We start from the raw sequence: 27,767 nt of genomic DNA on the forward strand, positions 1-27,767 counted from the left end.
TACGAGGAGGTAACAGATCCTACCCGTAAGTGTCGTTGGTGACATTTCCAAACAATTACCAAACTAAAAGAGGATGTAGGATGGCTGAAATAAAGAGCCTTTTCCCTGTGTCCTTGGGAGACATCAAACTGAAGTTGCAAAGACATTTTAGAAACTCTATAAAAGGACATTCAAAAAGAAGCATGCAAAATGAGTTTTCAGTTTAAAAAGTATGATATGACTATTTATAATGTATTTTCCTATGAATGAAAGCAGTCCTAAGAAGAAAAAAAAAAACGTATCCAAGTTGGTTTTGAAAGCGATGATAGTAATTAAGGTCCTAACGATGTGAAACACACATCATTCAAAGCGTAATTTAGATGTTTATTTTTGGTGCACCGAATAGTTTCAGTGCAAAGCCAAGTTACTGGACCTGTGTGACAAAAGTAGCATCCTAACGTTGCACGTAGTTTTCATTCTTGAAGAGTTTAAAATAAACGTAAATGGTTTTCTTTTCTCTCCCACTCTCCTAATAGTGTATTCACAGAGACTTGGCTGCTAGAAATATCCTCCTTACTCATGGTCGAATCACAAAGATTTGTGATTTTGGTCTAGCCAGAGACATCAAGAATGATTCTAATTATGTGGTCAAAGGAAACGTGAGTACCTGTTCTCTGCCTGACAGTCCAATGAAAGATATTAGTTTGAAGTTTTTCTAAGAATTGCCTTTTGTGAGTTTCGTAATGCACTTCCTACCTTTGAGATAGCATGCACTTTAGCAGTCAAATTAAGTGTCCTTCAGCAAAATTTGCATGGTATACTGAACATTACTACAGCTAACATTCCGACAATAGAATTCCTAATTCTAATTGTGTAATTATGGGGCACGTGAAGGAAACAGAAATAGCCTTAATTTTCATTATAGCCTGAGAATAGCAATGAACTCTGTTTTGTTCAAGTGAAACAAATGTGGGCCTGAAGGTCACAGCAGGGGGATTTTATCTGGAGATTGACATGCTATGTGAAAAAGATTAAAATCTAAGGTTATGTTCAGAATTAGGTGTGTAGAATGTTGGATCTTATAATCAATAGAGAGCATATTAAATAGGTTCGTAAGTAATAATGGTCTTCTAGAACAGAGTGATTTTATTTCAGAGTGCTTTATTTCATTGCCAATTTTCATGATATCCTCAGAACAACCCTCCGGTGTTAGAATGCAATGTCTTCAGGATTTCAGCATTGGAGAAACTAAAACTCAGTATATTTTATATATTTTAGTGGTAAACATCACTAATTCTGAGATGACACAGGTCAGTTAAAGGCCGACTCCAGAGCCCATGATCTACAAAGCAGCATCCCATTAGGATGGGGACCATATAGTCCCATATATATTCTTCTACATCTATTTCCTAGGCTGGTTTCCCAAGTCCACATTTCTTCCTGATGGGAGCTGTGTGTGTGCCTTATGATAATGTAATATCTTCTCCTTCATCACTGTGGCATCTCAATGGATACGCTGTACTTGACTGGGTTTTGTAGAAGTGTTGCTGGCTTTACTTCCTGATCAATGCATGTATTTCTAAATCTAAATCTCTTCTGAGACTGGATTTCATCATTAGGAGGGTTAACGAAATCAAGTTCTCTCCATCCGGGTGCATGCACTACTGGAAAAAAGGACGAGAGGTAGTTCCTTACCCAGGCCTTGGCATATTGACAGAAGGGCAAGAGGAGGAAGACGGCAGGTTCTGGGTCTGCTCTTGCCAAGCTCGAACCTGGTTCCATCATTAAAGGCTGTGTGATGTTTGGCAAGAATTGCCCAGTGCCTCTCAACCTTGCTTCTTTTTCTCTTCTTGGGAAATAATACTGTCACCTGACTCATCAAGTTGTTGGGAGGATTCAGTGAGTTAATCTATGTGAAGTGCGTAGAACTTTACAGAGTTCAGGTGCATTGCAGCCAACACGCCCATGGCACTCCTCCTTCTGACTGTTCTTTATGGATGTCTTCTTTGGGATATAAATAATCATGACACTGGTTACACTGCAGCTTCTTAATAGCTTGTGATTGGTCAGTGACCTGTAATGAACAAGGAAGCGTTAGGTCCCAACAGGCTTCTAGACTGTGGGCTCCAGCTCACGTCTGTTGCACGAGCCAATTACAGGCCTCTCTTCCTCAGGCTCCTGGGCAAGGAGAATTTATGGGACGAGTTAAAAGCAGGAAAACTCACACAACGTGTTACTGCCTCAGATTTGCTACATCATAGTCATATGACATCTCCCCGTGTCAGCTTCTTAGAATGTTCTTCCACTCCTAATAGGTTCTTAGTCATTTTTCTGCTGGTGAAGCCAGTGGATGTCTTGGCAGAACGTGGTCTTAAATGCATAAAATAAGATATATAGGATTACCAAGAAAAGCAGTTCAATTGGAATATAGGTATCAAAACGTTAAAAGGATATTTTTTGATGTCAGTACATGTGTTTCTTTGTTACACAGAACAGCCTGTTTTAGCCATGGGTCTAAAACCCGATTTCAAAGTGATGAATGTAAACACTAATCACGGTGGAGGTGTCTGCGGTTACTGCTGGTGACGAAGTCACAGGACCTGCTGACATTACTTTATTGTTTTCATTCAGAACTTAAGGAAATGCTAAACTTCTTTTAGAAGTTAGTGAAAACAAGGATGTATGGCATTTTCCCCCCTTGCGAGTACACAGGCCCCTGAGTTCAGGACACCTTTAATCTCAGGTTAAAGCTCCCTTTAGGAACTTTGGTATAAAATCTGGGAAGGGATACTAGAAGGTGTCCATCCTTTCATCTGTCCTTCTCTCTCGATCTCTTTCTCTCTCTCCCCTTCCTTCCTTCCTTCCTTTTTTCCTTTTTTCCTTTCTTCCTATCCCTTTCTCTTTTTCTCTTCCTTTCTTCTTCCTTTCCTTCTTTCTTCTTCCTTTCCTTCTTTCTTCCTTCCTTTCTTTCCTCTTTTCTTTCGTCCCTCCCCTCCCCTCCCCTTTTTCATTCCTGCTGGCTAAAATAACTTTAACATGGGGGGGGGGGGGCGGGGAACAACCCTGTCTTCCAGTTCTAATCTTAAATGGATTAAGAGAAGGACTGATTTCCCTTTTTATGGTACATTAAGATCTGGGAATCCAGAATGTCTGTAAGAGGAATAGTCCCAGCAAGTTTGGCTCGATTAGCGGTGAGAGTTCAGGATGTGAAGTTCAGCTGTTGGATGTAAAGCCCAGTCGGCCACTCGCCACCTTGGGATGGTCCTAGTCACCATGAGCCACCCCTGTTTATTGTATGCTTGCTTGTGCAAGGCAGCTGTTTAGAGATTGGTCAGTCTGCAGTACTGTGTCAAGCACTTTTGCCTGCATGATCTCATTTAACCCGCCAAACAACTCATGAAATCTGAAGTATTATTTTTGCATTATAGAACATATTGAGGCTTAATTACGGATACTTGTGACCTTTCCAGTGTATCTGTAAAGGGTAGTTTGGGTTTCATATGACAGAAGACCCAAAAGAAAAGTAAAAGAAGTGTAGTAGTGGAGGTTCTGTGAAGCACTCAGGACCAAGTCCTTCTATTCTTCCATTTTCTTACCGCCTCTGGTGTAGCCTTCCTGTTCTTGGCCCAAGGCAGCCTCTGGGTAGGCAGCTACCACAATTGGAAGGCAGGGTGGAGGAGGGATGAGAAGGAAAAGAGCAAAGGGCACATGCCAGCCATGTTTTAAGGGTTTCCTATAGCTGCCATGTCATACTTACAACTTAGTGTCCAAGCTTGAGTCACATGGCTACACCAAGCTGCAAAGGGGGTGGGAAATGTAGTCTTTAATGTGGGAGGCCATGTTTCTCTTATCAAGGAAAAAAGGGGAACACCTATTCCGTGGTAACTAACAAATCTCTGTTACTCAAGGCCAATGGTGGAGGCAGGATTTGAACCCCTGTGTCCGCCTCGCCTCTGACATCTGTGCTCTTAACCACCAGGCTGTATTGACTCAATGTCCCCATTTTGAAAATGGGGATAATAGCATGTGAGCCACCATTACAGAGGTAGGAGGAGTCCTCTCAGGTCCCAGGGGAAAAGGCTTTTGTGAGATGGCAGGCAGTCAACTTCTCACCCTCACCCCTTCGGCAGGAGCAATGGCTACAGGGATATTTTCTATTCTTTTTTTTTGAGCTTCTTAATTAGTATCGCCAAATCTGTTGTGCTTCCATTACAGGCTCGGCTACCTGTGAAGTGGATGGCACCTGAAAGCATTTTCAACTGTGTGTACACATTTGAAAGTGATGTCTGGTCCTATGGGATTTTTCTGTGGGAGCTGTTCTCTTTAGGTAAAGTGCCTTGCCAAAGGCACCTCGGTTAGACTCAGAGCATCTTCTTTAAGATTTTGCCAGTGTCCTGCTTGCTCATTATTAACAGTGATTTGCAAACCGTTTGTGCCTCAGGAAGCAGCCCCTACCCTGGAATGCCGGTCGATTCTAAGTTCTACAAGATGATCAAGGAAGGGTTCCGAATGCTCAGCCCTGAGCATGCACCTGCTGAAATGTAAGGGTCGACACATTTTCCTTCAGATCGTGCTTCCCCTTTCATTTTCCATTACGAAGACAGAAACCCAGATGTTAAGGGTTTTCACTAGTACGGATTGAAATGCCAATGTCACCTGGTTCCTTTTTTATGACGTCTGGATCAAATGTCATTTTGGTAGCTTATTTTCATGATCTCTTGTCACCAAATATGCAGAAAGTTTCAGCCGCCTTGCATATAGACAGTGTTTTGTTTCACTCTGCATGTTCCATTCAGTATGTCCGGTTGCATGGCACTGGAATTATTTTTGAGATTGTCACATGGCCTCCACCGTGAGAAGCCAGGTTAATGGCATTGGGGAGGTGATCAGAAATGGCTTCCTGTTTTGCAGGTATGACATAATGAAGACTTGCTGGGATGCTGATCCCCTGAAAAGGCCAACATTCAAGCAGATCGTGCAGCTCATTGAGAAGCAGATTTCAGATAGCACCAATCATGTGAGTGTCCTCTGGCCAGGCGTAGAATCCCCCTTCTTTCTCTTGGTTCCAGATACACCCTTCTGAGGCTCTGGGGGCGAAGACCATTACCCATCCCTTCTCTCCTTGGCTTAAGTGGCAAACTGGGCTTTGGGTAGGCACGTAATGCAATGGAAACAGGTTCTTTCTGCTCAGTCCCCCCTTTCTGAGCTTACAGACATGAGATGAGGAGGAAAAAGAGTGGAGGGCTTTGCATGCAGAAATACGGAAGCAGAAGCCTCTGTAAGGATTTGCTGTGTTTCCTCCCCCACCCCAAGTGCTGGTCATGGGGTCGGCATGTTCTCTGTGTCATGTGCCATGGCCATTCAGCCTTTGGATGGTTGGGGTAATGTCAACTAGAATGAAAGCATAGAAAAGACAGCTTGTTACTACAGTGAAATAAGCCTTCTGCTCAAACAAGCATAGCCAGAAAATGGTAGCTAGCTGTCATGCCCACAAGCCATATAGAATGAAGAGCTATTTGAAGTTGGGAGGCCCCTCCCAGTGATTGGGGAGGGGGGAATTCAAAACTCAAATCCATTATTTCTTCTCCTGCTCTTAAGGAAGAATTCACGATCCTTACTATAACTCAGATTTATCTAAGCTGCTCTTTTTGATGGATTGTGTGCGTGGAGCTACCTTTTCTAAGAGTATATCACTGATGTTTTGGGGTTAGAGCTTGCTCCTCTGGGTGTCCGAGCAGATTTCAAATACAAACAACAGCATTTCCCACCCTTGGAGAGGCTACCAGTTTCCCAGCAAATGACATCAGCCATTGGGTTAATCATTGGCCACAGAGGCTTCTAAATCTTTTTAATAGGTTAGATAGTACTTGTTCCCAAGTGTGTCCCAGCACATTGTTCGCCATCATTTTGTATGTATCAGACCTGGGAGGGAGGGGGAAGGAGGATAAAACAAAGCTTGGGTGTCCTTTGGTCAGTGTGATTGGGGATTTGGTCACGAAAGTCTTGTAAATCTCCTCCCTTTAAAAGGCTTTGTCAGTTATTTGGGATTCTGATGCTGCAAATGTGTCCCTTTGTTACTGTGTTCATGGTGATGGGGACTGGCTTATCAACTGTGGATTTGTTTTCCCCAGATTTATTCCAACCTAGCAAACTGCAGCCCGAGCCGGGAGCGCCCCTCGGCGGTGGACCATTGTGTGCGGATCAATTCTGTGGGCAGCAGCGCGTCTTCCACTCAGCCTCTGCTGGTGCACGAGGAGGCCTGAAGCCCCCAGAGTGCCAGGGCCTTGCCAGCAAAAACGAGCCCTTTTCTTTTGGTTTCTATACTGGTTATTTCGTTCGACTCGCATCCTGTGCCAGGGTAGAGGACACCCTGCTGTAATCCCGTCTTTACAAGCACACTTTAGTGGCTAATGACTTTTGTCATCAGCCACCACACTGTTGTGAGGGTTTGAACTGCATATATTCCCAATAGCAAGGTAGCCCCCGTTAATGGGGGGGAAAAATGCAGACTTAGAGCAAGGGTGGGGCAGGCCAGACACCCTGGGTCCTTTCCAAGGCTTCTCCAATTTCTGTTTGAAGAGCATAGTTGAAAGTTTATTTGGATAAGTGGCAGTAGTCGCCTTCGGGGCTCATAACCATCCATAATGATACGATGATGCAGCACGATTAGAAACTGAAACCTGATCTCTTGATGTGGAAAATGGAATGTTCTTAGAACAAAGGGCAGACGTCAATGAATATCTGGGCTTAAGAAATCTAGGATTTCGTGCTGGGAATGAGACACAGGCCATGGAAAACTGCTCCCCAAGCAGGAATAAAGAGTTTGCTGCTGGGCCTCCATACTACTAACCTGGTCTGTAAATAGAGTTTGCTCTTAGGGCGCCGAATTCGAGAGAAGGCCTCCCAGCCAGCATTTGTATATATTCATCTATAAACTGTACATGTTCATATATTTGAGGGGAGAAAACCCACAAGATGTAGTTTCTGGATATGACCCTGGCTCAAGTCTGCTGTGTGTAGAAATAGATTAAGAGCCAGACACGTTTGAAGGAAACAGTACCTTTTTTTTTTTTTTTTTTTTTTAAGGAAAAAACCATAATTGCCAAGCACAATCTTAACAAAAAAATCTCCTTTTGTAGCCCATGAACTTGCTCTCCAGAGTCTCCAGAACAAGCCTACCAGCTTCAGAGTGGCATTGTGCTCAATGGATTGGATGCCATTTGAGAAAGTGACTGATTTACTGCATGGCTCCCTCGGGAGTGAAAAAACCGTGCTGTTTTAGTTTGGATCCTTCTGTAGCCAGAAATTAAATTTAGACTCAGCCTCCTCTGCAGGCATATCCTGGACGCCGGGCCAGTACCTATATAAGTGTGTATGTGTGTGCGTGTGTGTATGCTTGTAGACAAATATTTTTGGGGGTATTCTTGCCTTGAGCCCAAGAGGGTCCTTAACACCCAAGAAGTAGCTTGGCCTTCATCAGTACTGCCCTTGTTTCTCTTCACCCAGCTGTCTAGAGAGCTTCCAGAAAGCTTACATAGCAGCCATATAGGAAGCAGAGTGCTTAAGTACTTATTTATTTGCAATCCACCTACACTTAAAGCACTCTGTTGTTTATATACTCAACATACTGTATCCATTCCTTAGACATAAGGCTACTCTCCTGCTGAAACATATTTAAATTTTACCCTTTGGGCTGTAGCCTGGATATTAGTCTTAGAGGTAACCTTTTTTTTTTTTTAAACTCACCGCCCAACTGCCAGAGGTCCCTGTGTGCGGCCATGTTTGTATGTTGTCTCGCGAGATTCAGGTATGCCGCCTTCACGGTTCCCCTCCTGGGTCCCTTAGACTACATTTAGAGAACTGTGGTCGTTTAGCTGGAAGTAACCATTTGCACTGGAGTTCTATACTCTCGCACCTTTCCAAAGGTAACAGGTTTTGGGGTTTTGTTATCACATAAGAGATTGTCGCTGTTCGCCATACTTTGTCGGAAAATTTCCTTTGTGTTTCTGTTGACTTTGATCTTAGTAAGAAAAGTAGCTGTTCATTTTGAGTGTCTAGGTACTTTAGGGGCACTTCACTGAGAGTTTTGTCTTGGATATTCTTGAAAGTTTATTTTTATAGTTTTTTGTTTTTTTGTTTTTTTACATCAGATGTTTCTTTGCAGTGGCTTAATGTTTGAAATTATTTTATGGCTTTTTTTTGTAAATATTGAAATGTAGCAATAATGTCTTTTGAATAATTCCCAAGCCCATGAGTCCTTGAAAATATTTTTTATATATACAGTAACTTTATGTGTAAATATGTACGCAGTGCAAGTTTAAAGGGTGTTGATGTTCCATGATGTTTCCTGGTGTATTGTCCAACTGTTGACCGTTCTTGAAGAATTCTAATAAAAATGTACATATATAAATCAAGTGGAATTTTTCTGATTGTTTTTTCAAGTTTAGTGAAACTCAACTTCAAAGTGTTAAAGGGCATTCAACCTGACATTAGAAAGTTTGTACCTAGGGTCACCTGGGTGGCCCAGCTGGCTAAGCATCCGACTCTTGATTTCGGTTCAGGTCATGATCTCATGGTTCATGGAATTACGCCTCATGCTGGGCTCTGTGATTCTCTCTTACCCTCTCTTCCTGCCCCTCCCTCAGGCTCGATCTCTCTCTCTCAAAATAAACAAACATTAAAAAAAAGTTTATGCCTAAGGTACACAAGACTATCAGATCACTGGGATTTATATACTTGAAGATTCGACAGACACTTATTGAGAATTTAGTATGTGCTATATTTTTTTTTTCATTTTATTTTTACAATACAAGGTCTCCATTTATTTTTTTATTTTTTAAATTTTTATTTTAATTTATATCTAAGTTAGCAGGCATATAGTACAATAATGACTTCAGGAGTAGATTCCAGAGATCCATCCCTGTGTATAACACGCAGTGCTCATCCCAACAAGTGTCTTCTTTAATTCCCCTCACCCATTTAGCCCGTCCCCCCACCCATAATCCCTCCAGCAACCCTCAGTTCTCTGTGTTTAAGAGTCTCTTATGTTTTGCCCCCCTCCATGTTTTTACATTATTTTTGCTTCCCTTCCCTTATGTTCATCTGTTTTGTATCTGAAATTCCACATATGACTGAAGTCCTATGATACTTGTCTTTCTTTGACTAATTCCACTTAGCATAATACCCTTTAGTTCCATCCACGTAGTTGTAAATGGCAAGATTTCATTCTTTTTGATTACCGAGTAAAACTCCACTTCTTCATCAGTTGATGGACGTTTGGACTCTTTCGATATTTTGGTTGTCAATAGTGCTGCTACTTGCAATTGCACTACTAGGTATATATCCAAGGGTTACAGGTGTGCTGTTTCAAAGAGGCACCTGCACCCCAAGGTCTCCACTTAACTTGAAAAATAAGTATAAGAAACATTTTGAGAATAATCCACATTGCTACAATTATTATTAGGTTGATTTGTGTGAAATGACCAGTTTGGTGGGCAAAATGATGGCTAACCAGCAACAATTTCATGTGGTCCACTCTAATATAACTAGTGCGTTTCCTCCTAAAAGAGATTGCCTGAAAATTAACGTGAACTGTAAAGTAATTCACAGGGTTGACATGAGGCATCTCAAAGTGGTTTGTGTTCTTCTTGGCTTGGATTTTGAAGAGAGGTTAGTCCATTGTGAGATGTTCATACTCTACCCTTCAACCTTATTCTCACTTGCTTCTGGAATATTAAGTTCTGTCACTTGCTTGGAGGGAGGGGATTGTGCCAGGTGGCTGGGTACTGTCTTGTGGCCAGAGCCTCCTTTGTGATCAGGAAGTTCTGTCCAGAACCTGCGCAGGGCCCAAGAGTCCTCCCCGCCTGAAACAGAACAACCCCAAACTACATGATCTTGTTAAAAATGGGTTAGGCACATAAAACATCATCAGTTCTGATTTTCTTTATTGATGTGGCATCTATACCTACGGTAGAACCTCCAGAAAGGGAAAGGGAAGAGGGCTGAAAGGTGACCTGTGATGAAGAGGAATCTTCTTAAACTCAGGAGGGAATTATGTGGCCAGGGTACATCAATAGTCCGTGAAATACAGACCCACATTTCTGTCCAGCATTTTCCATTATTGTAGTACAGACAGAAATGAAAGCTAAGTGACCACAAATCAAAGAAGTCCTTTCTTTCTGAAATGTTTTCAGTGTCATTTAGACTTTTTCATGTGTGTGAAATCTTGAGTTAAAAGCAGTCAATGGCAAGGGAACCCGGGTAACTCAATTACCATCCAACTTGGTTTTGACTCAGGTCATGATCTCACAGTTTCGTGAGCTGACAGCACAGAACATGCTTGGGATTCTCTCCCTCCTCCCCTCTGTCTGTTCCACCCCGACTTGCACTGTCTCTGTCTCTCTCACAATAAATAAATAAACTTAAAAAAAAAAAAAAGCTGTCAAAGGCCCTTATATTATTAGCCTATAGTTATTTCCCTCACTGGCCCAGCTTTTAGTCACAAAGGACCATCACGTGTTTGGTGTCCTGGTTCAAACTAGGTTCAAATCCTAGTTCCAACCTTGTCTCAACCACTTACTGATGTGTGATATTGAGCAGATTGGCTCTGGAAATCTCAGTTTCCATAATAGTGGGATCTATTTCAATGTACTAATATGAAGCTATCAAGACCATATTCATATGCCTAATACATAAATGGTGCACACAAGTGTTAACTTTTGTTGTGGCTAATTAGGCTCCCTAGGAACTAAGAAGGTGCTCTGTACCAGCATATCCCAGTTGGTATCCCATGTAGATTTTAGCCAGGAATTCAGAGTTCCCTGATCAAGCCTGCCTTCCCACCTTCTCTCACATTACCATAGACCCAGGAACACCCCACTTTTTCAGCCTCCACCCATTCAGGCTTCATATCGTCTCTTCCCTTCCAATCAGCTCCCACCTTTCAAGACCAGGGAAATGATTGCAATTGGAAGTTAGTTGCCTCTCAATTCCCATGGCACTCTATACCCATACTTCTTACTGCTCATAAAATCTATTCTGCCTTATACTGTTAATTATTTTGGTTCTTACATCTCACACACCCACTTTGTCCTGTCTTAAAATCAGTCAATACCTATATGTGCTAGGATCGCTAGTTTTAATAGCTATCATCCACTTGTTAAAATATTTATCCAAATTTTCAGGGGTTAAGTTGCTCAAAAGGTCATGAGAGGTTAAGACTTGCCTAAGTTCACTTAGTAGAACATGGAGCCAGAATTTGAATCCAGGTGGGAGTCTCTATACTTCTGTGCTGGTCGTCCCATGCTGGCATCCCCCACTCCATGTCTGTATGGACATCACTCATCCATCTATCACTCCTTCTCATGGAGCCACGATGCCTTAGAAGTCCCTGTCTTCTCCAGGAAGCCCTTACAAATCCATTGGATTTAGCCTAAGGAGAGACTTACCCATCACCCTTAGATGATTACCATGGTTCACGTTAAAAACACAAGTGGTCTCTGTCTCATACTCCTGACGCTTCTAGCACAGTGCCCCATGAGTGATTAATTAATATCCTTTAATGAATAGTAAAACATTCCATCAGCATGGACCAAGGGAGAGTCATCTGGGGGAAAAAATGGGCCCAGGAAAGATAGGAAATAGAAGACAGCACAACTTTTATCCAAAGTGGGACCTGAGAAGGCAGCTTCATTTTACACTCACTCGGGGTGAGCCTTGGGGGAGAAGGGGAAAGGGGAACTAGGAAAGTTCTTTTGGGCAGCCTTGTTGAGGCATGCACACCTGCCTTGTGGGAAGGAGGAGATGAGAATTAGACAAAAGGGGTGACTCAAACGCGTAGGGAGGAAGGGAAAGTGGCAGAACTTCTCTTCCTTTGTCAGAATGGGGGAGACACTAAAGTTGCCAGTACGTCCCTGGGCTGGAAGTACAGAAATTGAAGACAGGAGGCCTTCCCCAATCCAGGCTTGATCTTGGGAGCAGGTCGTTGGGGGCAGCGTCTGCATGGGGAGACACACTCCCCCCTAGGAGGGGACCTGGGGCCACCTGGGCTGTATCCAGAAGTACCAGCCGGTCAGCCTTCTAGTGAAGTTTTGTGAAGGAAAGTTCTAGTCTGCTGGGGCTGTTGGAACAAAGTACTGCACACTGAGGGGGCAGGAGGGGGGAGGGCGAGGCGGTGCATGAACAACAGAGATGTGTTGTCCACAGTCCTGGAGGTCACATGTCTGAGAACAAGGTGCTGGTAGCGTTGGTTCCTTCTGAAGGCTGTGAGAGAATCTGTCTCATGCCTCTCTCCTAGCTCTGGGTGGTTTGCTGGCCATCTTTGGCATTCATTCACTTGTAGATCTCTACCTTCTTCACATGGTGTTCTCCCTCTGTGTGTATGTCTGTGTCCAAATCCCCTCTTTTTTATAAGGATACCGGTCATGTCAGATTCAGGGTCCACCCTACTCTCGTATGACCTTACCTTATCGAATTGCATCTATAATGACTTTATTTCCAAATAAGGTCACTTTCTAAGGTACTGGGGGTTAGTTACCATTATGACTTCCATAGGAATTTGGTGAGATGTAATTCAATCCGCAACAGAAGGGCCTCAAAAACCCTCTGTATTGTAGTAGGTGGCCTGGTCCTCACTAGAGTAGTAAAAATGGCTCTCTAAAAACTTTAAGAATATGATCTCCAAAGTAAATCTTTCAAAGCATCCTTTTCAATTTTTCTATTGCTTGGAACAGTGTCTAGAGCAATACCTGATCTGTAGCAGACACTCCATACTCATTGAATGAATGCAGCTTCATGCAATGGGAAACCTCCTCGTTGGTTCTTGACTTCTGGCCTGCGCTGCCTGGTCCTCCCATTTTCCTTAATCACCCTTTAAATGCTGGAGTGCTGGGTCTGGTCCTTTATTGCCTTTTTTCATTTGACGTGCTCTCCGCAAGCTCTGGTCTATCTTATCCAGTCCCTGGGATGTAGCTGTCACTTAGAAGCTAACAATTTCCAACAATATCTCTGACATCTCTCCCCTCAGATAGACTGTGGTGGCCATGTAAAACAGACGACACCCGCTTAAATGCTCTGTGTGCTATTTGGGACTCACAGATACTAAGTATTATTTATCTGAAATGCCAATTAAATTGGGCGTCCTGTATTTTGTTTGCTAAATCTAATCACCCTTGTCAAGATTTGGGGCATCTGGAAGTTAGGGACTGCACCTAATTAATCATTGCCTATTCAAGGCCCAACCCATGAGAGAAATGTAGAATTTTAGTGATCACACACACACACACACACACACACCGGAAAAAAACAAGAAAAAAAAAACAGGAAGAATTTGATTTTCAGGAAGGTCTGTAGGTGGCAAATCTTAAGGGGATTATTTCACCTTCATTCTTGAACAGTATTTTCACTGGAAATCGAATTCAAGAACAGCAATTATATTTCTTCGCTTCCTTCATTTCAGCACATTTATTTCCACTCTTCTCTGATTTCCATTGTTGATGTTGAGAAGTCAGATCAGTCTGTTCTTTTGAAGATAGTTATCTCTCTTTCTTTGTTGATTCTAACATTGTGTCTTTGGTCTTTGTAGTCTCACTATGATATGTCTAAGCTCAAATGATTTTTATTTATCTTATTAAGGATTCTTTGACTTCTAGAATCTGTGGATTGGTGTCTTTCATCAATATTGGGACATTCTCAAGCCCTTTTTTTTTTAAATTTTTATTTATTTCTAGGAGAGAGAGAGAGAGAGACAGCGTGAGCAGGGGAGGATCAGAGAGAGAGGGAGATACAGACTCTGAAATAGGCTCCAGGCTCTGAGTTGGCAGTCAGCACAGAGCCTGACGCGGGGCTTGAACCCACGAACCGCAAGATCATGACCGAAGCGAAAGTCGGACGCTCAGCTGACTAAGCCACCCAGGCGCCCCTCTCAAGCCCTTTTTAAGTTGCCTTTGTCCATTGCGTTTCTCTTCTCCTTGTAGGATTCCAATTCACTGCACCATAGACACTTTCACTCTGTCATTGGTGGCTCTTAATCCAGCTTTCATATTTTCCCTCTTTTTGTCTTTCTGTGCTACATGCAAGGTTGTTTCTGTTCTTCCTGTTTTCTGAATTCCTTTTCAGCTCCCGTCCATGGAGAATATTTTTCGGCAATTTTTATTGGGGTATAATTAACGTATCATAAAACCCACTCGCTGTACGTGTATAATTCAGTGACTTTATTAACTTTATAGAGTTGTTCATCCATCCCCGTGATACAGTTTTAGAGCATTGTTGTCATGCCCCAAATTTCTCTCATCCATGTTTACAGTTAATAGATAGTCATATAATTTTAATGAATTAATTTTAAATATTCTTGCCTCATAAGATGACACCACATATCTGACTCTCTTAGAGCATACAGATACTCACTGAGTCTGACTGTCTCTGGGATCTTTCTAGATATTTTGGTCATATAACTAATGGGTTATCTTGTTTGGATAATTATCAGTGATGATGATGATAACTACATGTATTGAATGTCTACGTGTACTTGGTGTATATTACCTGTTTTACACGTATTTCCTTATGTGAGCCACAAGATAACACCAGGAGGTAGATATTATTTATCTCCATTTGAAGATGAAAAACCTTTACCTCTCAGAAGCCCACTGTCTTGTCCTAAACCTCATGTTTAAGAGCAGTGGAGCTGGGAGGAAAAAACTAGTTAGTTTGACCCTTGAATCCTAGGATTTTAAACAGTGATGTCACTGTTATAGTGGGTATATACCAAGCCTTTTATTGTCCTTTAATGGGCTTTGGATGATCTTTTAGCCATTTTATTCACCTTCAAAAATGGAAGAAAAGGTAAAGAAATCAAATCAGCCACTTTGCTACATATTACCAACTCTTCTATTTGAACGAGAATGGTGGTTGAAGTAAAAGTTAATAATGAGGTTCCAGAATTATCTATCGATCTCATAGCCTTGTGAACTGTCCACTTCCTTACATACCCTGTGAACTTCCCCGGGTCTTCCAGGAACATTTTCCCCCTTTTCCCTCTATGTTGCAAAGACCAGTCTTATTCATCTGAGCCTCATGAGAAAAACAAAGCAAAACATTGGGTTTACAGAGGGAGTGGGGTCTGAAGTGCAGAGTAGAGCATTGGAGAGAGAGCAAATCCAAGAATTTCAGTTCAGGGAGAGTGGGGGTGAAAACACCACTTTGCCTTTGCATCGACAGTTGTTATTGTTGGTTATAAATTAACAAGCTGTTATCCATACGTCTTCTTCACTGTTGATTCCACTTTTGTTGGTTAAATGCAGCTTTTATGATGTGGGCTCTTCTATGAGGGGTTTTACCTCACAGGGGCTGGGTCCTCAGGGTAAGTAAGTGTTCCCAGTTGAAATAAACATTCTCGAGTGGCTTGCCTGTGTGTCTCCGTCCATGGTTGGCTTTGAAGTGTGTGTGCTTTTTCAAGCACATCAGCAGGACTGTGGTGCAGTTTATGAGACTGACCTTTTTCTTTGTGGTCTGTGGCTTAGCAGCCACTCTTATTCTGTAGCAAATGAAGAACGAAGACAGGCAAGCGGCCATGAAAATGGCCATGAAAATGGCCGCTTGCCTCAGGATGCAAGTAAGCATTCTAGCTGAAAACATTTGTGTCCACACAACAGGCTGCCTGGCCTGAGTGCCCGGTCTCCCTTGTATGGCATCATTTGCCTGTAATCAGAATACATTTTACTTTTGTGGAGTGTTTGGTAGGGAAAACTGTTATGGGTGAACTGACTTTCCCTACTGCTTCCTGCTAAATATTCCAGTTGACATTATAATATGATATGAAAATAGTGTTCATTTGGTGAGCTAATCAATTAACAACTGCACGGAGTGGCTTTGTTCAGAAAGATACAGAGACCTCAAGCAGATTGAGTGAAAAACAATGCTGTTACTGATTTATGGCTCTATGGACACGGGTATGAGAAATGTAGCATATGTGCTAACTCTTACAGAGTACACTTACATAGCTCTTATGTTCTAAGCACTTTGCATACATTAACTAATCTGATCCTCTCAACAACCATATGCAATAGTTACTATTTTATGGATAAGGAAACTAAGGCACAGAGATGTCAGGTAACTTGACCAAGGCCATGCAGCTAGTAAGTTTGGGTTCTGAGCACTATGTCAAACTACCTCTCTGTGTATTTACTATCCTGTTTTGATCAAGGAAGACTGCCTGGGTCAGTAAGGCCTTGTGTTTTGTCCTGGCTCAGGAGAAAAAAAGGAGTCTTTACCATAATGCTCATTAGACATGCGCTTCGTGTCCTGTTGGCCTTCTTTCCTCCCAGGCTGACCAGCATTTAGGTCGGAACCTTGCAAAATGAGACAGCTTTTTCAAAAAGGGAAAGAGGAAGTTCCTAGGATGAATAAGTGCTCAGAGCACATGCTGGTGACCATTTACCCCAGGTCTCTGAAATGATTAACGTCTAAAAGTGACAGGGAAAGTTGAAAACAATGGCATAGTCTAAGGCATTCCAAGCCTGTCATTGTTCTGCGTCTCTATTTACCATGTGGGCGACCCCTTTTTTCCCCTTTAAGTGGCCTCATATTAAATACTAACTGCCTAACTGCATTATTTCTTCTTATGCCCATAACAGTCCTAGAACGCAGAAACTTATCTGCATTACACAAATGAGGAAGCTATGTAAGAGCGAGATTAAGTAAATTGTGTTGGACTCCAAAGTCCCTCTCAATGGAATTAGAAATTCTCAACTTCTTTTGTTGCTGTTGCTGCTGCAACCCAAGGTCCATGAGAATCCCAATAAGCAAACCAATGGCAACGGGGTCCCAGAAGCCCACCTGCCAGGCTCTTATCCCCTGTCCCATAGCTATCCCCAGACTCTCTAGGCTTACACAGACCACATTTGGAACCACTGAAAGTCCCCTGCATTTCAGCAGCTGAAAATCCCATCCCACCTGCTGTGGTTGCCTATGGCTCCTTCCTCCTCTTGCTGGAAGACTTCCTGGCCTGACACACTTTGGGGGCAGCCCCCAGCCACATAACCACAGACTCCCCTTTTGACTTAACAGGGAAATAAGGAAGTACACCTTCCTTGTCTGCAATTTTTCCAGACTTCTCCAGCCCCAATTTGTTTCCAAATGTCTTTTTAATTCGTATGCAATATACTACTATTTTGAAAAGATTTGCTTAACTGTTACTCCTCCCTTAGGTAATCAATGATAAGTTTGGTGTGGTTCCTTCCATATCTTTCTACCTATCTGTCTATTCCTGTCATTTAGAGAAATGGGAATATTATTGAAACTGCAACTTATATTTTTAACTTCCCATGTTTTGTGATGATTACTCCAGAGCATCACACATAAATTGAACCTAGAATTTCCTATAGTATAGACATACCGAAAACCTGATCTTTTCAGATAAGAACTTGTCACATTGGCTACTGGAAGTCTAAGACCTAATAAATCTGGTCCACTTATAACAAATGTAGAGTATGGCATGCATTTTTTTGAGTTTGAAGCCAAGTCAAGGGGAAGTATGGGATAATAGATTTTAGTCAGTTAATTAAATAAAGATGATCCATATGAGAGGGTACCGAGCAGTGCTGGGCAGGTGCATGTGTTCATTAAAGGTTAATGAAGTCTGAAAGTATAATATCCTTCGGTAAGTAACAAAAGGACTAAGAAAGTAGAAGGAATATTAGTTAGCCTGGATTGGTTTTTATTCAATGTAGTTTAACTTTTTTATGCTTATTTATTTTTGAGAGAGAAAGAGAGAAAGAACAAGTGGGGTAAGGGCAGAGAGAGAGGGAGATACAGAATCCAAAGCAGGCTCCAGGCTCTAAGCCATCAGCACAGAGCCCAATGCGGGGCTTGAACCCAAGGACTACGAGATCGTGACCTGAGCCAAAGTTGGATGCTCAACCGACTGAGCCACCCAGGTGTCCCAATGTATTTGTAAAAGATTATTAACTTTTCTTAGATGTCTAAAGGACATTGGAAGAAAGCAGTTATTTCTCAATCACACACATTTCTATAGCTCAGTTGCCTGTGATTAAAATAAAGGCAAATCATACCAGGGTTACATTAGATACAAAATGTTCAGACTACACAATAGGCCATCACTTTCTCTTAGGATTGCTGTCCAATGATTAAAACTCCCCTACCCCCAAGAATGTCAATCCTTACCCCTCTTTGGACTGATTAGTAAAGCTTTAGCCTGCTCTCACCCAATGATGACAATAGGTGCCCTCCAGATACTTGTCCAGGCAGTATAACCTCCAACTCCCTGACATTCAGAATCCATTGAAAACCTCACTGATGGAAACCATGCTTAAGCACAATTGTCTAAAGAATAATTAGTTCATCCCTCCCCTTGTTTGAAACTCAAGTTCTATCCATGCACAGAAGAAAGCTGTGTGCACAGACTAGGTTGATATTGTATCATAACCCCCAGAAATGCTTTCACTGAATTAGACTTTGGAGTATTCCATCAGCTTCCACTTTAGATTAAGGCTATTGTAAAAAGAACATTATTGCGGCTAATGTTTGGAGTTGAGAAGACTCCAGTTTTAATCCCAGCCTTGCCATCAATAAGATTTTAGGCCAGGCATGTAATTTCTCTGAGCCTCGGCTACTTTATCTATTAAATAGAAATAAGAACAGCTTCTAGCTCATAGGCTGTTCATAGAATTAAATGAGATAATCCATGTTAAGCTCTGGCAGTACAGTACTCAATTCTGGTCTTACTTGAGCATGACTTTCACCAGAGTGCTCTAGACCCTCTGTGGATCGTAGAAACTGATGTCCAGACCCACTGGACACCCTGGGCCAATAGGACTGTTCTCCAGTCTCCCTGCTCAATTCTGCTCATGCCAACCAAGCTGTCTTGCTCTTAAACATATTTATGTCAGTTGAACTTATCTTAGTAATATATTTTGATATTTATATTCATATACTCCAAAAAGTATTACTGGAGTTATTTCAATAAAAATCAAGGGAAATACTTGGAAAACTTCATAAAGGTGAGTGGCCAAGAAAATTTTGCTCTCAAAGTAGCTAAGGGTATAATAACTACTAAAAAAATGGGAGAAAACCTGTAGAAAACTTAGAAGAAATACACTCAGAATGCATCATAATTTGTTTAATTTCACACTCCAATTTAACTTCAAATCATAGATACCATATTGTGGATGTGATTATAGAAGAGAGATGGCAGCATAACTCAAATCAGGATTTAGAATCAAAGAAAGATTATTGCCCTACCAAAAGATTGGGGAATGAACTCGTATTCATAGGATTCATTTAAATAAAAGGTGTAAGGTATGCCTGTATCATGATGTTTTTGTAAATAACTGCATCCACTTTAACCAGTGTTGATATTTTTGTTTTTAAATCAATTAGTGAGTTACTGTGCCCAGATCACTTCTACCATATTATTATCATTTAGCATTTTTAAGACCCATGAGGGAAATTTCTTTCTGGTCCTGGAACAAGTCGTGCTTTTCCATGAAATGGAATGTTTTGGCTTAATGGATTTTGCAAATCAAATACTTGTTTTTCTTCTTTGCAGTCACTCCTAGAAAGCTTAGGAACCAAATTGGTGATCTACCCTCTGCAAATGGAGACACTTTGATGATACACACTTTGTACTGATCTCATGGCTTGTCTCCCCCTCATTTCATTTTCCAGGATATTTTTGCAAGGTTTATGTAATTTTACGGAACTTTATGTACCATTCAAGGTACTGATACAAAAACCCATAACTGTTCTATTTCAAGCAGAGAGAGATTTAATACAGGGGATTGGGTGCTTATGCATGGAAGGCGGGCTCTGGACTAGTCCTACAAATATGCCTCCTGAAGAACACTCCTGAACTGACCCACCAAAGGAGCTGCGGTCTCCAGGGCCACCAGGAAATGAAAATCAGGAGGCTCCCGCTGGAATTGTTGACTTCAAAAGCTCACCTCAGAGCTGCCATGCAGGGTTGGGGAGATGGCTATTGCTGGATTGCTGCTCCTGACTTTCACACCCATTCAGCTAGGGGCTAGACAGGGATACCATGCCAGAAAAACATGGCCCAGTGCCCGTGTTTGCCAATAGCAGCAGCCGAAGGAGGAGGGAAATGGTGGCCCTGCTCTCTTCCACCTTCTCAACCTCACATAAGCACTTCAAACAGGTGGAATCAAATTCCCAACCAGAACCCTAGCTTTGAGGGAGCCTAGGAAATACTTTTAGCCAAGTACTCTGCAGGGCTACAAATCGCCAAAGAATTTGCAATGAATGCAGAGGGCCAATTCCCGACAGTACACTTTAAATATTTTTGTGAGTCACCATACATCCTTCCTGGTACAAGCTTGAGAGAATCTAATTAGAAAAATACTCCCACCCCTTTCCTTTCTTAAAAATAAGAGTAACTATTTCCCATGACATCGTATTCAATATACCTTCTCTTTCTGGGACAAATCTTAGAAGTGCTACTCAAAGGAAAAAAGAGAAGACTCCAAGCTCCACCTCTTACTAGCTGGGGGAGACCCAGTTAGTAAGACCCAGTCTCTTACCAGCCCGAGACCCAGTTTCCTACTTGAGAAAATGAGAATAAGAACAACATGTGCTCTAACTACCGTACATGACAGTGCAGAGATCAAAGATAACGTGTGAAGCATATTTGGCCTCCTCGATCTTGTCTATGATGAGGATCTTTTTGTCTCTAAAACACAGGTCGCATTTACTTTTCTCAATCAAATTTTATCTGCTCTACACCCCATCCTACCAAGCTGGCAAGAGATTAATCTTAAGTGTTCCCACAAAAAAAAAAAAAAAGAAAGAAAGAAAGAAAGAAAGGAAAGGGCATATGTGAGGCGTTGTACACTTTGAATATAGCACAGTTTTATTTGTAAATTATACCTCCATAAAGCTGGGGAGAGAAAGTCATGCACAGTCCTCTGAAAGCCAGGCATTCTTGCTGCTTTGGTGCCCGCTAGGGGACCTGACCTTCACCTTGGGTCTGGCTATGTCATTGAGGACCTGCCTCCTCTCAGAAGTGCGTGTGGGTGTTGAGCACGAGTCCTAGCTACTTGACGTCCCACAAAGCTTCTAGGTCCTGCGAGGCCCAGAGAGCCTCCCCAAATACCCGCTAGCTCCCATAAATGTCCCCAGCCACTGCCTCACCCCTTCTGGGCAAACCTGCATAATGTCTTCTGCCTTCCGTGAACCCGGCCCTTAGAAAACAAGAGACAAAAGGGAGGGGGTGCTGTCTCTGGCAACAGCTGCCTGTCCCACAACTTACTCTTGCAACAAATTACACCGTCACATCCGAAAAAGTGCTCTGCCTGTGAGGTGTCACACAGTGCACAGAATAGAAGTTAGGGCTTCCAGTTTGTCTGACCTGGCGGTGGGCTGGTTCTAACAAGCAGCAGCGTGCCAGGCTGCAGAGAGTGCCCTGAAAACAACATACTAGAAACTACAGAGCACCATTTTCATCACTGACTGTTTTTTAAATGTTTATTTATTTTTGAGAGAGAGACAGAGACAGAGTGAGAGTGGGGCAGAGAGAGAGGGAGACACAGAATCCGAAGCAGGTTCCAGGCTCTGAGCTGCCAGCACAGAGCCCAATGCAGGGCTCAAACTCACTCACTGTGAGGTCAGGACCTGAGCTGAAGTCCGACGCTTAACCGACTGAGCCACCCAGGCGCCCCTTCATCACTATTTTTAGTGGATTTGTATTTATTATAAAAGAAGCAGAGGGACACATTGGGGAAAACTCTTCTTCACATCTGGTGAATCCCACCTCTAAACTACTCAGCACCTAGGTCATTTCCTATGGGTCATGTAAGCTCTGAGGGGGTGGAATTCACCATCTTTCTTTGAAATGAGCAGGCCATGATATCTCAGTGGTTTTCAAAATGTTCAGTGATGTGAAGATAGGAGTGGGTGGGACGTTGAGTCTTCACCCTTGCTTTAACCGGAGCTACCTGACATTTATCTGGTGCGTATATCTGGTTAGAAGAAAGAGTCCCGCTACTCAAAGCAAGAAAAAGGTTTTACAAACCACTGAATTGGTTGATCTCTGGGGTCTGTGATTCTGTGAACGCAGCCGGATCTGCTGAGAACAGGCGAACCTTTCCCTTACATGTTGTCCTCACCGGGCCCTCTCTTAGACATGAGCAAATGACAGCTGAAACCCCCCTATCGGCTCGCAGCCCAGAGATGCATTGTCAGCGCTGATCCCTCCCGGGATATGCACTGCTCCTTGGGGGATCTGAACTGCCGATGCAATGCCTCCTACCCCAGTTCTGGTGATTTTCTCCCTTGCTCCCCTCCCTGCCCCAATCTTGCCATGGGCTGCACAAGTTTGAGGTCAATGAATCAGGACACAGACAGGCAACTGCACACTGCCTTCTGGCTGCCTTAGCTATTGCTTTGGCATTTTCCATACCAGCCAAGTGAAGCCCACAGCTCTAGAATCTGAGGCACTACCTCCAAACTCACGACAGATAAAATTAATAAATCAATCATTTACTCCTTATTATTCAACATTTTCTGAGGACCTGCCCTGTATGAGGCCCAGGACTGGGTGCAAGGCACACAGTGATAAAGAAGGCCTAGCTAGAGCCCTCAAGCAATGTAAGGTCTCCGTGGAGGGACCGATCACATAGGTACAATTTATTACCATGGGACCCAGGGAATGCACTTGGGAGCACAGCGAATAGGGTAATTAATTAGGTACGCCTGGGGAGGTGGAAGAGACATCAGGGGACCTAGACTATAGTAGCTCCTCACTACGGAATGAAGGGATGTTTGAGAAAGATAGACTCTGGAGCTCGACTGCTTGGAATTGAACCCCAGTTCCTCACTTCATCAGATGTGTGACGTGAGGCAAGTTACTCACCTCTCTGGGTCTCAGTTTTCCCATCTGAAAAATGGGGCCACCGGCACTGGCCTTCCATCATTGGGTGGTTGCAAGGATAAAGAGCTACTACAGAGAAGAGCCCCTAGGTGGCTCAGTAGGTCAAGCATATGACTCTTGATTTTGTCTCAGGTCATGATCTCACAGTTCATGGGTTCGAGCCCCGCACTGGGGCTTCACAGCGTGGAGCCTGCTTGGGATTCTCTTTCTCTGCCTCTCCTGCTCTCTCTCTCTCTCCCCCTCTCTCTCAAAATAAATAAATTTGAAAAAAAAAGTTACTACTTGAACTTGGAGTTGGTCCTTCAAGCAATGTTTGGCACATGGTAAATCCATATCTGGGCTTGTTCTTCACTTCCAACTGGGAGGTTGGACAGGAGTCTGTAGGGGAGAGAATGGAGAGAAAGAGAGTGCATGGGATCCAGATGAACCATATAGGAGTTCCTTCCAGTAACTCACTGAAGGAAATTGCTCTTACTGGAATTAAAAAAAAAAAAAAAGTGGCGTGAAATCCACAGTTCTCTGGACCTGTTCCACTCTTTGGTCTCACACTCTCTTCCTCCTTCATCTCTTCCTTCCCTTTCTGCTCTTCTCCTTCCTTCCGTCTCCTTTCCCTCCCTCCATCCTTTATCTCCTCTCTGTTGCATTTACCCCTTCCCTCCAGTTCTCTTCCGCCCTCTGTGATCTGCTCTTTTTCTCCTCTCTCAATCCCCTCCTGATTTCCCCATACCTGCGTTCCGCCTCCCCATGCCCACCCCAAACAGGCTGGCCCGATAAATATTCCTCCAAAAGCCTGAAAAACCAGATCCCTCTCTTCCCCTTCCTCCAGCAAGAAGCATGCTAATAGGATCAGGACAGACCAGAACAAAGAAATAAATCTTTTTTGTTACTGTTGCTTCTCAGTGAAAAGTACCAGTGGGTGCCCTTTGTTGCCAGCACAGCCAGGGCTCTCTTGTTGCCATTTGTAGCTTGGGGTGGTCGGGGCTTTTGGCTTTCTAACTTTTCCCTGTCTGACATGCCAGCAGTTTTCAGAGTTTAAATGGCAGTAATCGACATGGACAGAACCACCCCTGCTGGCACCCTGAGGGGGGATAAAGCCTAGATCCTCAGAAAGAAAAAATTCATGAGTTTCCTGCACTCAGAAATTAATGCTTGGGCATGAAGAGTGAGCCCTGGAGCAGGGCAGAGTCTGGCCTGGGCGCTTCCTACGAGGGGCCCTCATTGTTTTCTATTCTGCAAATGATTTCTGCAGGTTGTGAGCCAGATGCCACTCGAGGTTCTGGGGATGGAGCGTTGACGAGGCAGAAAAGGTCCCTGCTTTCCTGGGATCACTTCTGATGGGAAAAGAAGCATGTAAAAACGTGAACAAGGCACTTTTAGATAGTAACAAGCGCTATAAAGAAAATAAAATAACTAATGGGGGTATCTTGGTGGGGAAGGGATTTCTTTAAGTCACACGGTAGGAAAGTCCTTCCTGAGAGGAGCCCTTGGAGCTGAATCCTCAAGGGCAAGAAGGAGCCACCATGTAAAGACCCAGGAAAGGCCGGGTGGCAAAGACCCAGGGTGGCAAGAGTTTGGAGAAAAGGGGTCCAGAGAGGTAGAGTGTAGGGACCACGTGGGAAGAGTGGAATGTGATGAAACTGGGCAAGGAGGTAGGGTTTATAAGGCTTATGAACCACGTTTACAAGTCCCTTCATAAGCCACTGAGACTGATTGGATGTTTATATCATAAAAAGAATTTATCGAAAGGCATTTAGGTACGATTCCCAGAGACAGATACGGAAGAATGATGAGAGAAAGGGGGTGGCATTTGGGCACAGCCAATGCTACCTCCCCTGCCACCACTGGTCACTGGATACTTCACTGGATGCCAACGAAGCTGCTTCAACCCACCACTGGGACAATTCCCCGAGGTCACCAAACCCAGATTCAAGTTTTGGGGGTATTAGGGTCCTTCAGAGAAACAGCACCAATAGGATGTTGGACGTTATGTGCACATGTGCGAGGATAGATCAAGAGACTTATTGTAAGGAACCGGCTCACATGATGATGGAGATGGAGAAGTGCCAAGATCTGCAGTTGGCACAATAGAGATCCAGGAGAGCCGATGGTGGAAGTACCAGCCCCAGAGTCCCAGTTTGAAGGCGGGGAAATAAACTTACATCCCAGCTCAAAGGCATTCAGGCAGAGAGAGCGGATTCTGCCTCACTCAGCCTTTTGTCCTATTCAGGCCTTCAGTGATTGAATGAGGCCCAGCCCCGCTGGGGAGAGCTATTTGCTTCGCTGAGTCTACCGATTCAAATGCTTATCTCAGCCAGAAACACCCAGAATAAGGGTTTAACCACATATTTGAGCATTCTCTGGCCCAGTCGAGTTGACACATAAAGCTAATCATCACAGTTGACACATAAAGCTAATCATCACAGTGGGCAAGTGCAGCCCATTAGCTGAGTGGTCACCTGTCCACATCTTGGGGACAAAAAAGCCTGGCATATGAGTATCTGAAGTATTCTTGAGTGGGAAGTAGACTCTACCACATATCAGAACTCAAAAGTCAGAGAATTTCCCAAATGCAGAAAGTGGGTGAGGATTCCGAATAACCAAAGAAATGACAACTGTCCACTCTACCATGACAAGAGTTAGCTTTTTATTTGAGCACAATGGGAAGTCATTGGAGGACCTTAACCAGGAAGTGATATGATCTGATTTATGCTTTTTAAAGGCCACCCTGGCTGCGAGGTAGAGATGGATTGTCAGGGGCGAGAGGGAGAGTGAGAGGCCACTGCAGGGGTAATGTTGCCTTGACCAGTTGGGTTGCAGTAACAAGACATGGTTAGATTGAGGACTCAGTCTGGTGGTGAAAGTTGCAGGATGGGATTAGGGAATGGGGCTAGTCAGGGGCGACTCTAGTTTTTCAATGAAAAAATTGGGTGAGTGATGATATAAGTTATTGGGAGGGAAAAAGAGGGGAAACAAGAGTTCATTTCTGACGTGTTAATCTTGACATGAAAGAGATGCCTATTAATCATCCAGTCACACTATAAAGTGGACATTTGAATACCACAGGTATGGTGTAGGAGAGAAGTCAAGGTTGAAGAGAGAAATTGGCAGGATGGGCTTAGGAGACCCTCAACTTTGCTTTGACTTATGGTTCTGCTACTAACTAGCTATGTGAACTTGAGCAAGTTGTATGTCTTTGAGCTTCGGCATCCTCCACGACAAAATAGGGCTATGTTAGTTTCCTAGGGCTGCCATGATGAAGTACCACAAATGGAGTAGCTGGAAACTTCTAGAGTCTAGAAGTTAACGGTAGAGATGTAGGCGAGGCTGGCTAGCCTTCCCCTAAAGGCTCTAGGGAAGAATTCTTCCTTGCCTTTTCCCAGCCTCTGGTGGTTGCAGGGAACCCATGGCATTGTTTGTCCTGCACCTCCATCACTCCAGGCTCTGCCTCTGATGTCAAGTGCATTGTCTTCCTCCCTTTCTATATGTCTTCATGTCTCTGTGTCCATGTGTTCAATCTCCCTCTCCTTTCTCTTCTAAAGACACCAGTCACTGGGTTACAGGGCACCTTAATTCAGCATGACGTCATCTTAATTTGATTACATCAACAAAGATCCTATTTTCTAAATAAGGTCACCCTCATAGGTAGCAGGGAATAGTTATTCCACATATCTTTTTGAGGGGACACAATTTAACTTGTAATAAAGCATAACATTTTAAGCACCTGGTATGCAATAATCTCTCCATGGAGGAGGGTTGTTTTAATTCCTTTTGTTCTCTTTGGTATGGACCCCATCGGCAGCTGCTATGGGAAGCGACTCTGAATGTATTCGTAGAAGGCAATGACAACACACTTCCTTCCTTAGAGCGGTAACTCTGGATCCTTGAACATTAAGTAGACAGAATCTTTATAGCTCTATTGTTTTCATAGTTAATTGTCATTTGAAAACTTTTGTCTTGCATTGAAATCCAGTCAATAAACATTTGTAAAATAAATACAGAGTTCAGGTAGCATATACATTCTCTACATTTTAGCCTTACCTTCAGTGCCTAACACAGAGCCTGGCACATAGTAGGTGCTCAATGATTGAACTGATAAATGACAAGAAAAGTTATGCAAGCATTACAGACATTATACGTTTCCAGATTCAAGGGATATCAAAAATGACTTGTAAGTCATTACTAATTCTACTTGTAGGGATCTGACGGGGTTACTGGGGACACCCTTGTCATTAAACCTAGTTGGGCAGCTGGGATGGGAGTACTTCTCAGTAATCGCATACAGTAGGCTATGCAAGCTGCTCAACCATTTATTCAGTTGTTTGTAACACTTATAAACTCAGAAACCACATCAACTAGTGTCAGTGCAGTGAAAGTAACCAATAAGCCACTGGAATTTTAGAAGTTTCATGATTTGAAATAACTTAACTTGGAGAAAATATGCTGGAATAAGAATAATACATAAAACACAGCAAATATCCTTTACCCAGGTTTACCTGTTAACTGTATCTGTATATGTGTAAAATAATTTTTTCTGAACTATCTGATAGTAATTTTCTTTCATCATGGTCCTTTATGCCTAAATATTATAGTGTAAATTTAACAAAAATACCACTGTTGTCCAGTTAGATCTACTGATCTATTCTATTCCTTTTGCACAGAATCAGGTATGGTATTTTGCTGTTGTGTCTCCTTAGTTTCCTTTGATCTAGAATGTTTCCATAGCTTTTTAAAATAGATAATTCCTGGGATGCCTGGGCAGCTCAGTCAGTTAAGCGATTTTGGGTCAAGTCATGATCTCATGGTCATGAGATCTAGCTCCACCCCAGCTGGCTCCTCGCTGGGCATGGAGGCTGCTTGGGATTCTCTCTCTGCCCTTCCCCACCCCCCTAGC

The 27,767-nt window shown here is 43.0% G+C and overlaps 1 protein-coding gene across 2 annotated transcripts in view; it reads left to right on the forward strand.

Moving 5' to 3' along the window:
- KIT (KIT proto-oncogene, receptor tyrosine kinase) overlaps positions 1–8,389 on the forward strand; it is an 87,186-nt gene extending 78,797 nt beyond the window's left edge. For both annotated transcript variants that reach the window (XM_039220464.1, XM_039220465.1), the window contains exons 17-21: positions 516–638; positions 4,195–4,306; positions 4,421–4,520; positions 4,891–4,996; positions 6,111–8,389. In XM_039220464.1, coding sequence (XP_039076395.1) covers positions 516–638; positions 4,195–4,306; positions 4,421–4,520; positions 4,891–4,996; positions 6,111–6,242 — 573 coding nt within the window. In that variant the 3' untranslated portion in view covers positions 6,243–8,389. The remainder of the gene's footprint in view (positions 1–515; positions 639–4,194; positions 4,307–4,420; positions 4,521–4,890; positions 4,997–6,110) is intronic.
- Positions 8,390–27,767: the final 19,378 nt, after the last annotated feature.

Source organism: Hyaena hyaena, unplaced genomic scaffold (assembly GCF_003009895.1).
Source record: "Hyaena hyaena isolate Hyena2069 unplaced genomic scaffold, ASM300989v1 scaffold_891, whole genome shotgun sequence".
Classification (NCBI taxonomy): Eukaryota; Metazoa; Chordata; class Mammalia; order Carnivora; family Hyaenidae; genus Hyaena; species Hyaena hyaena.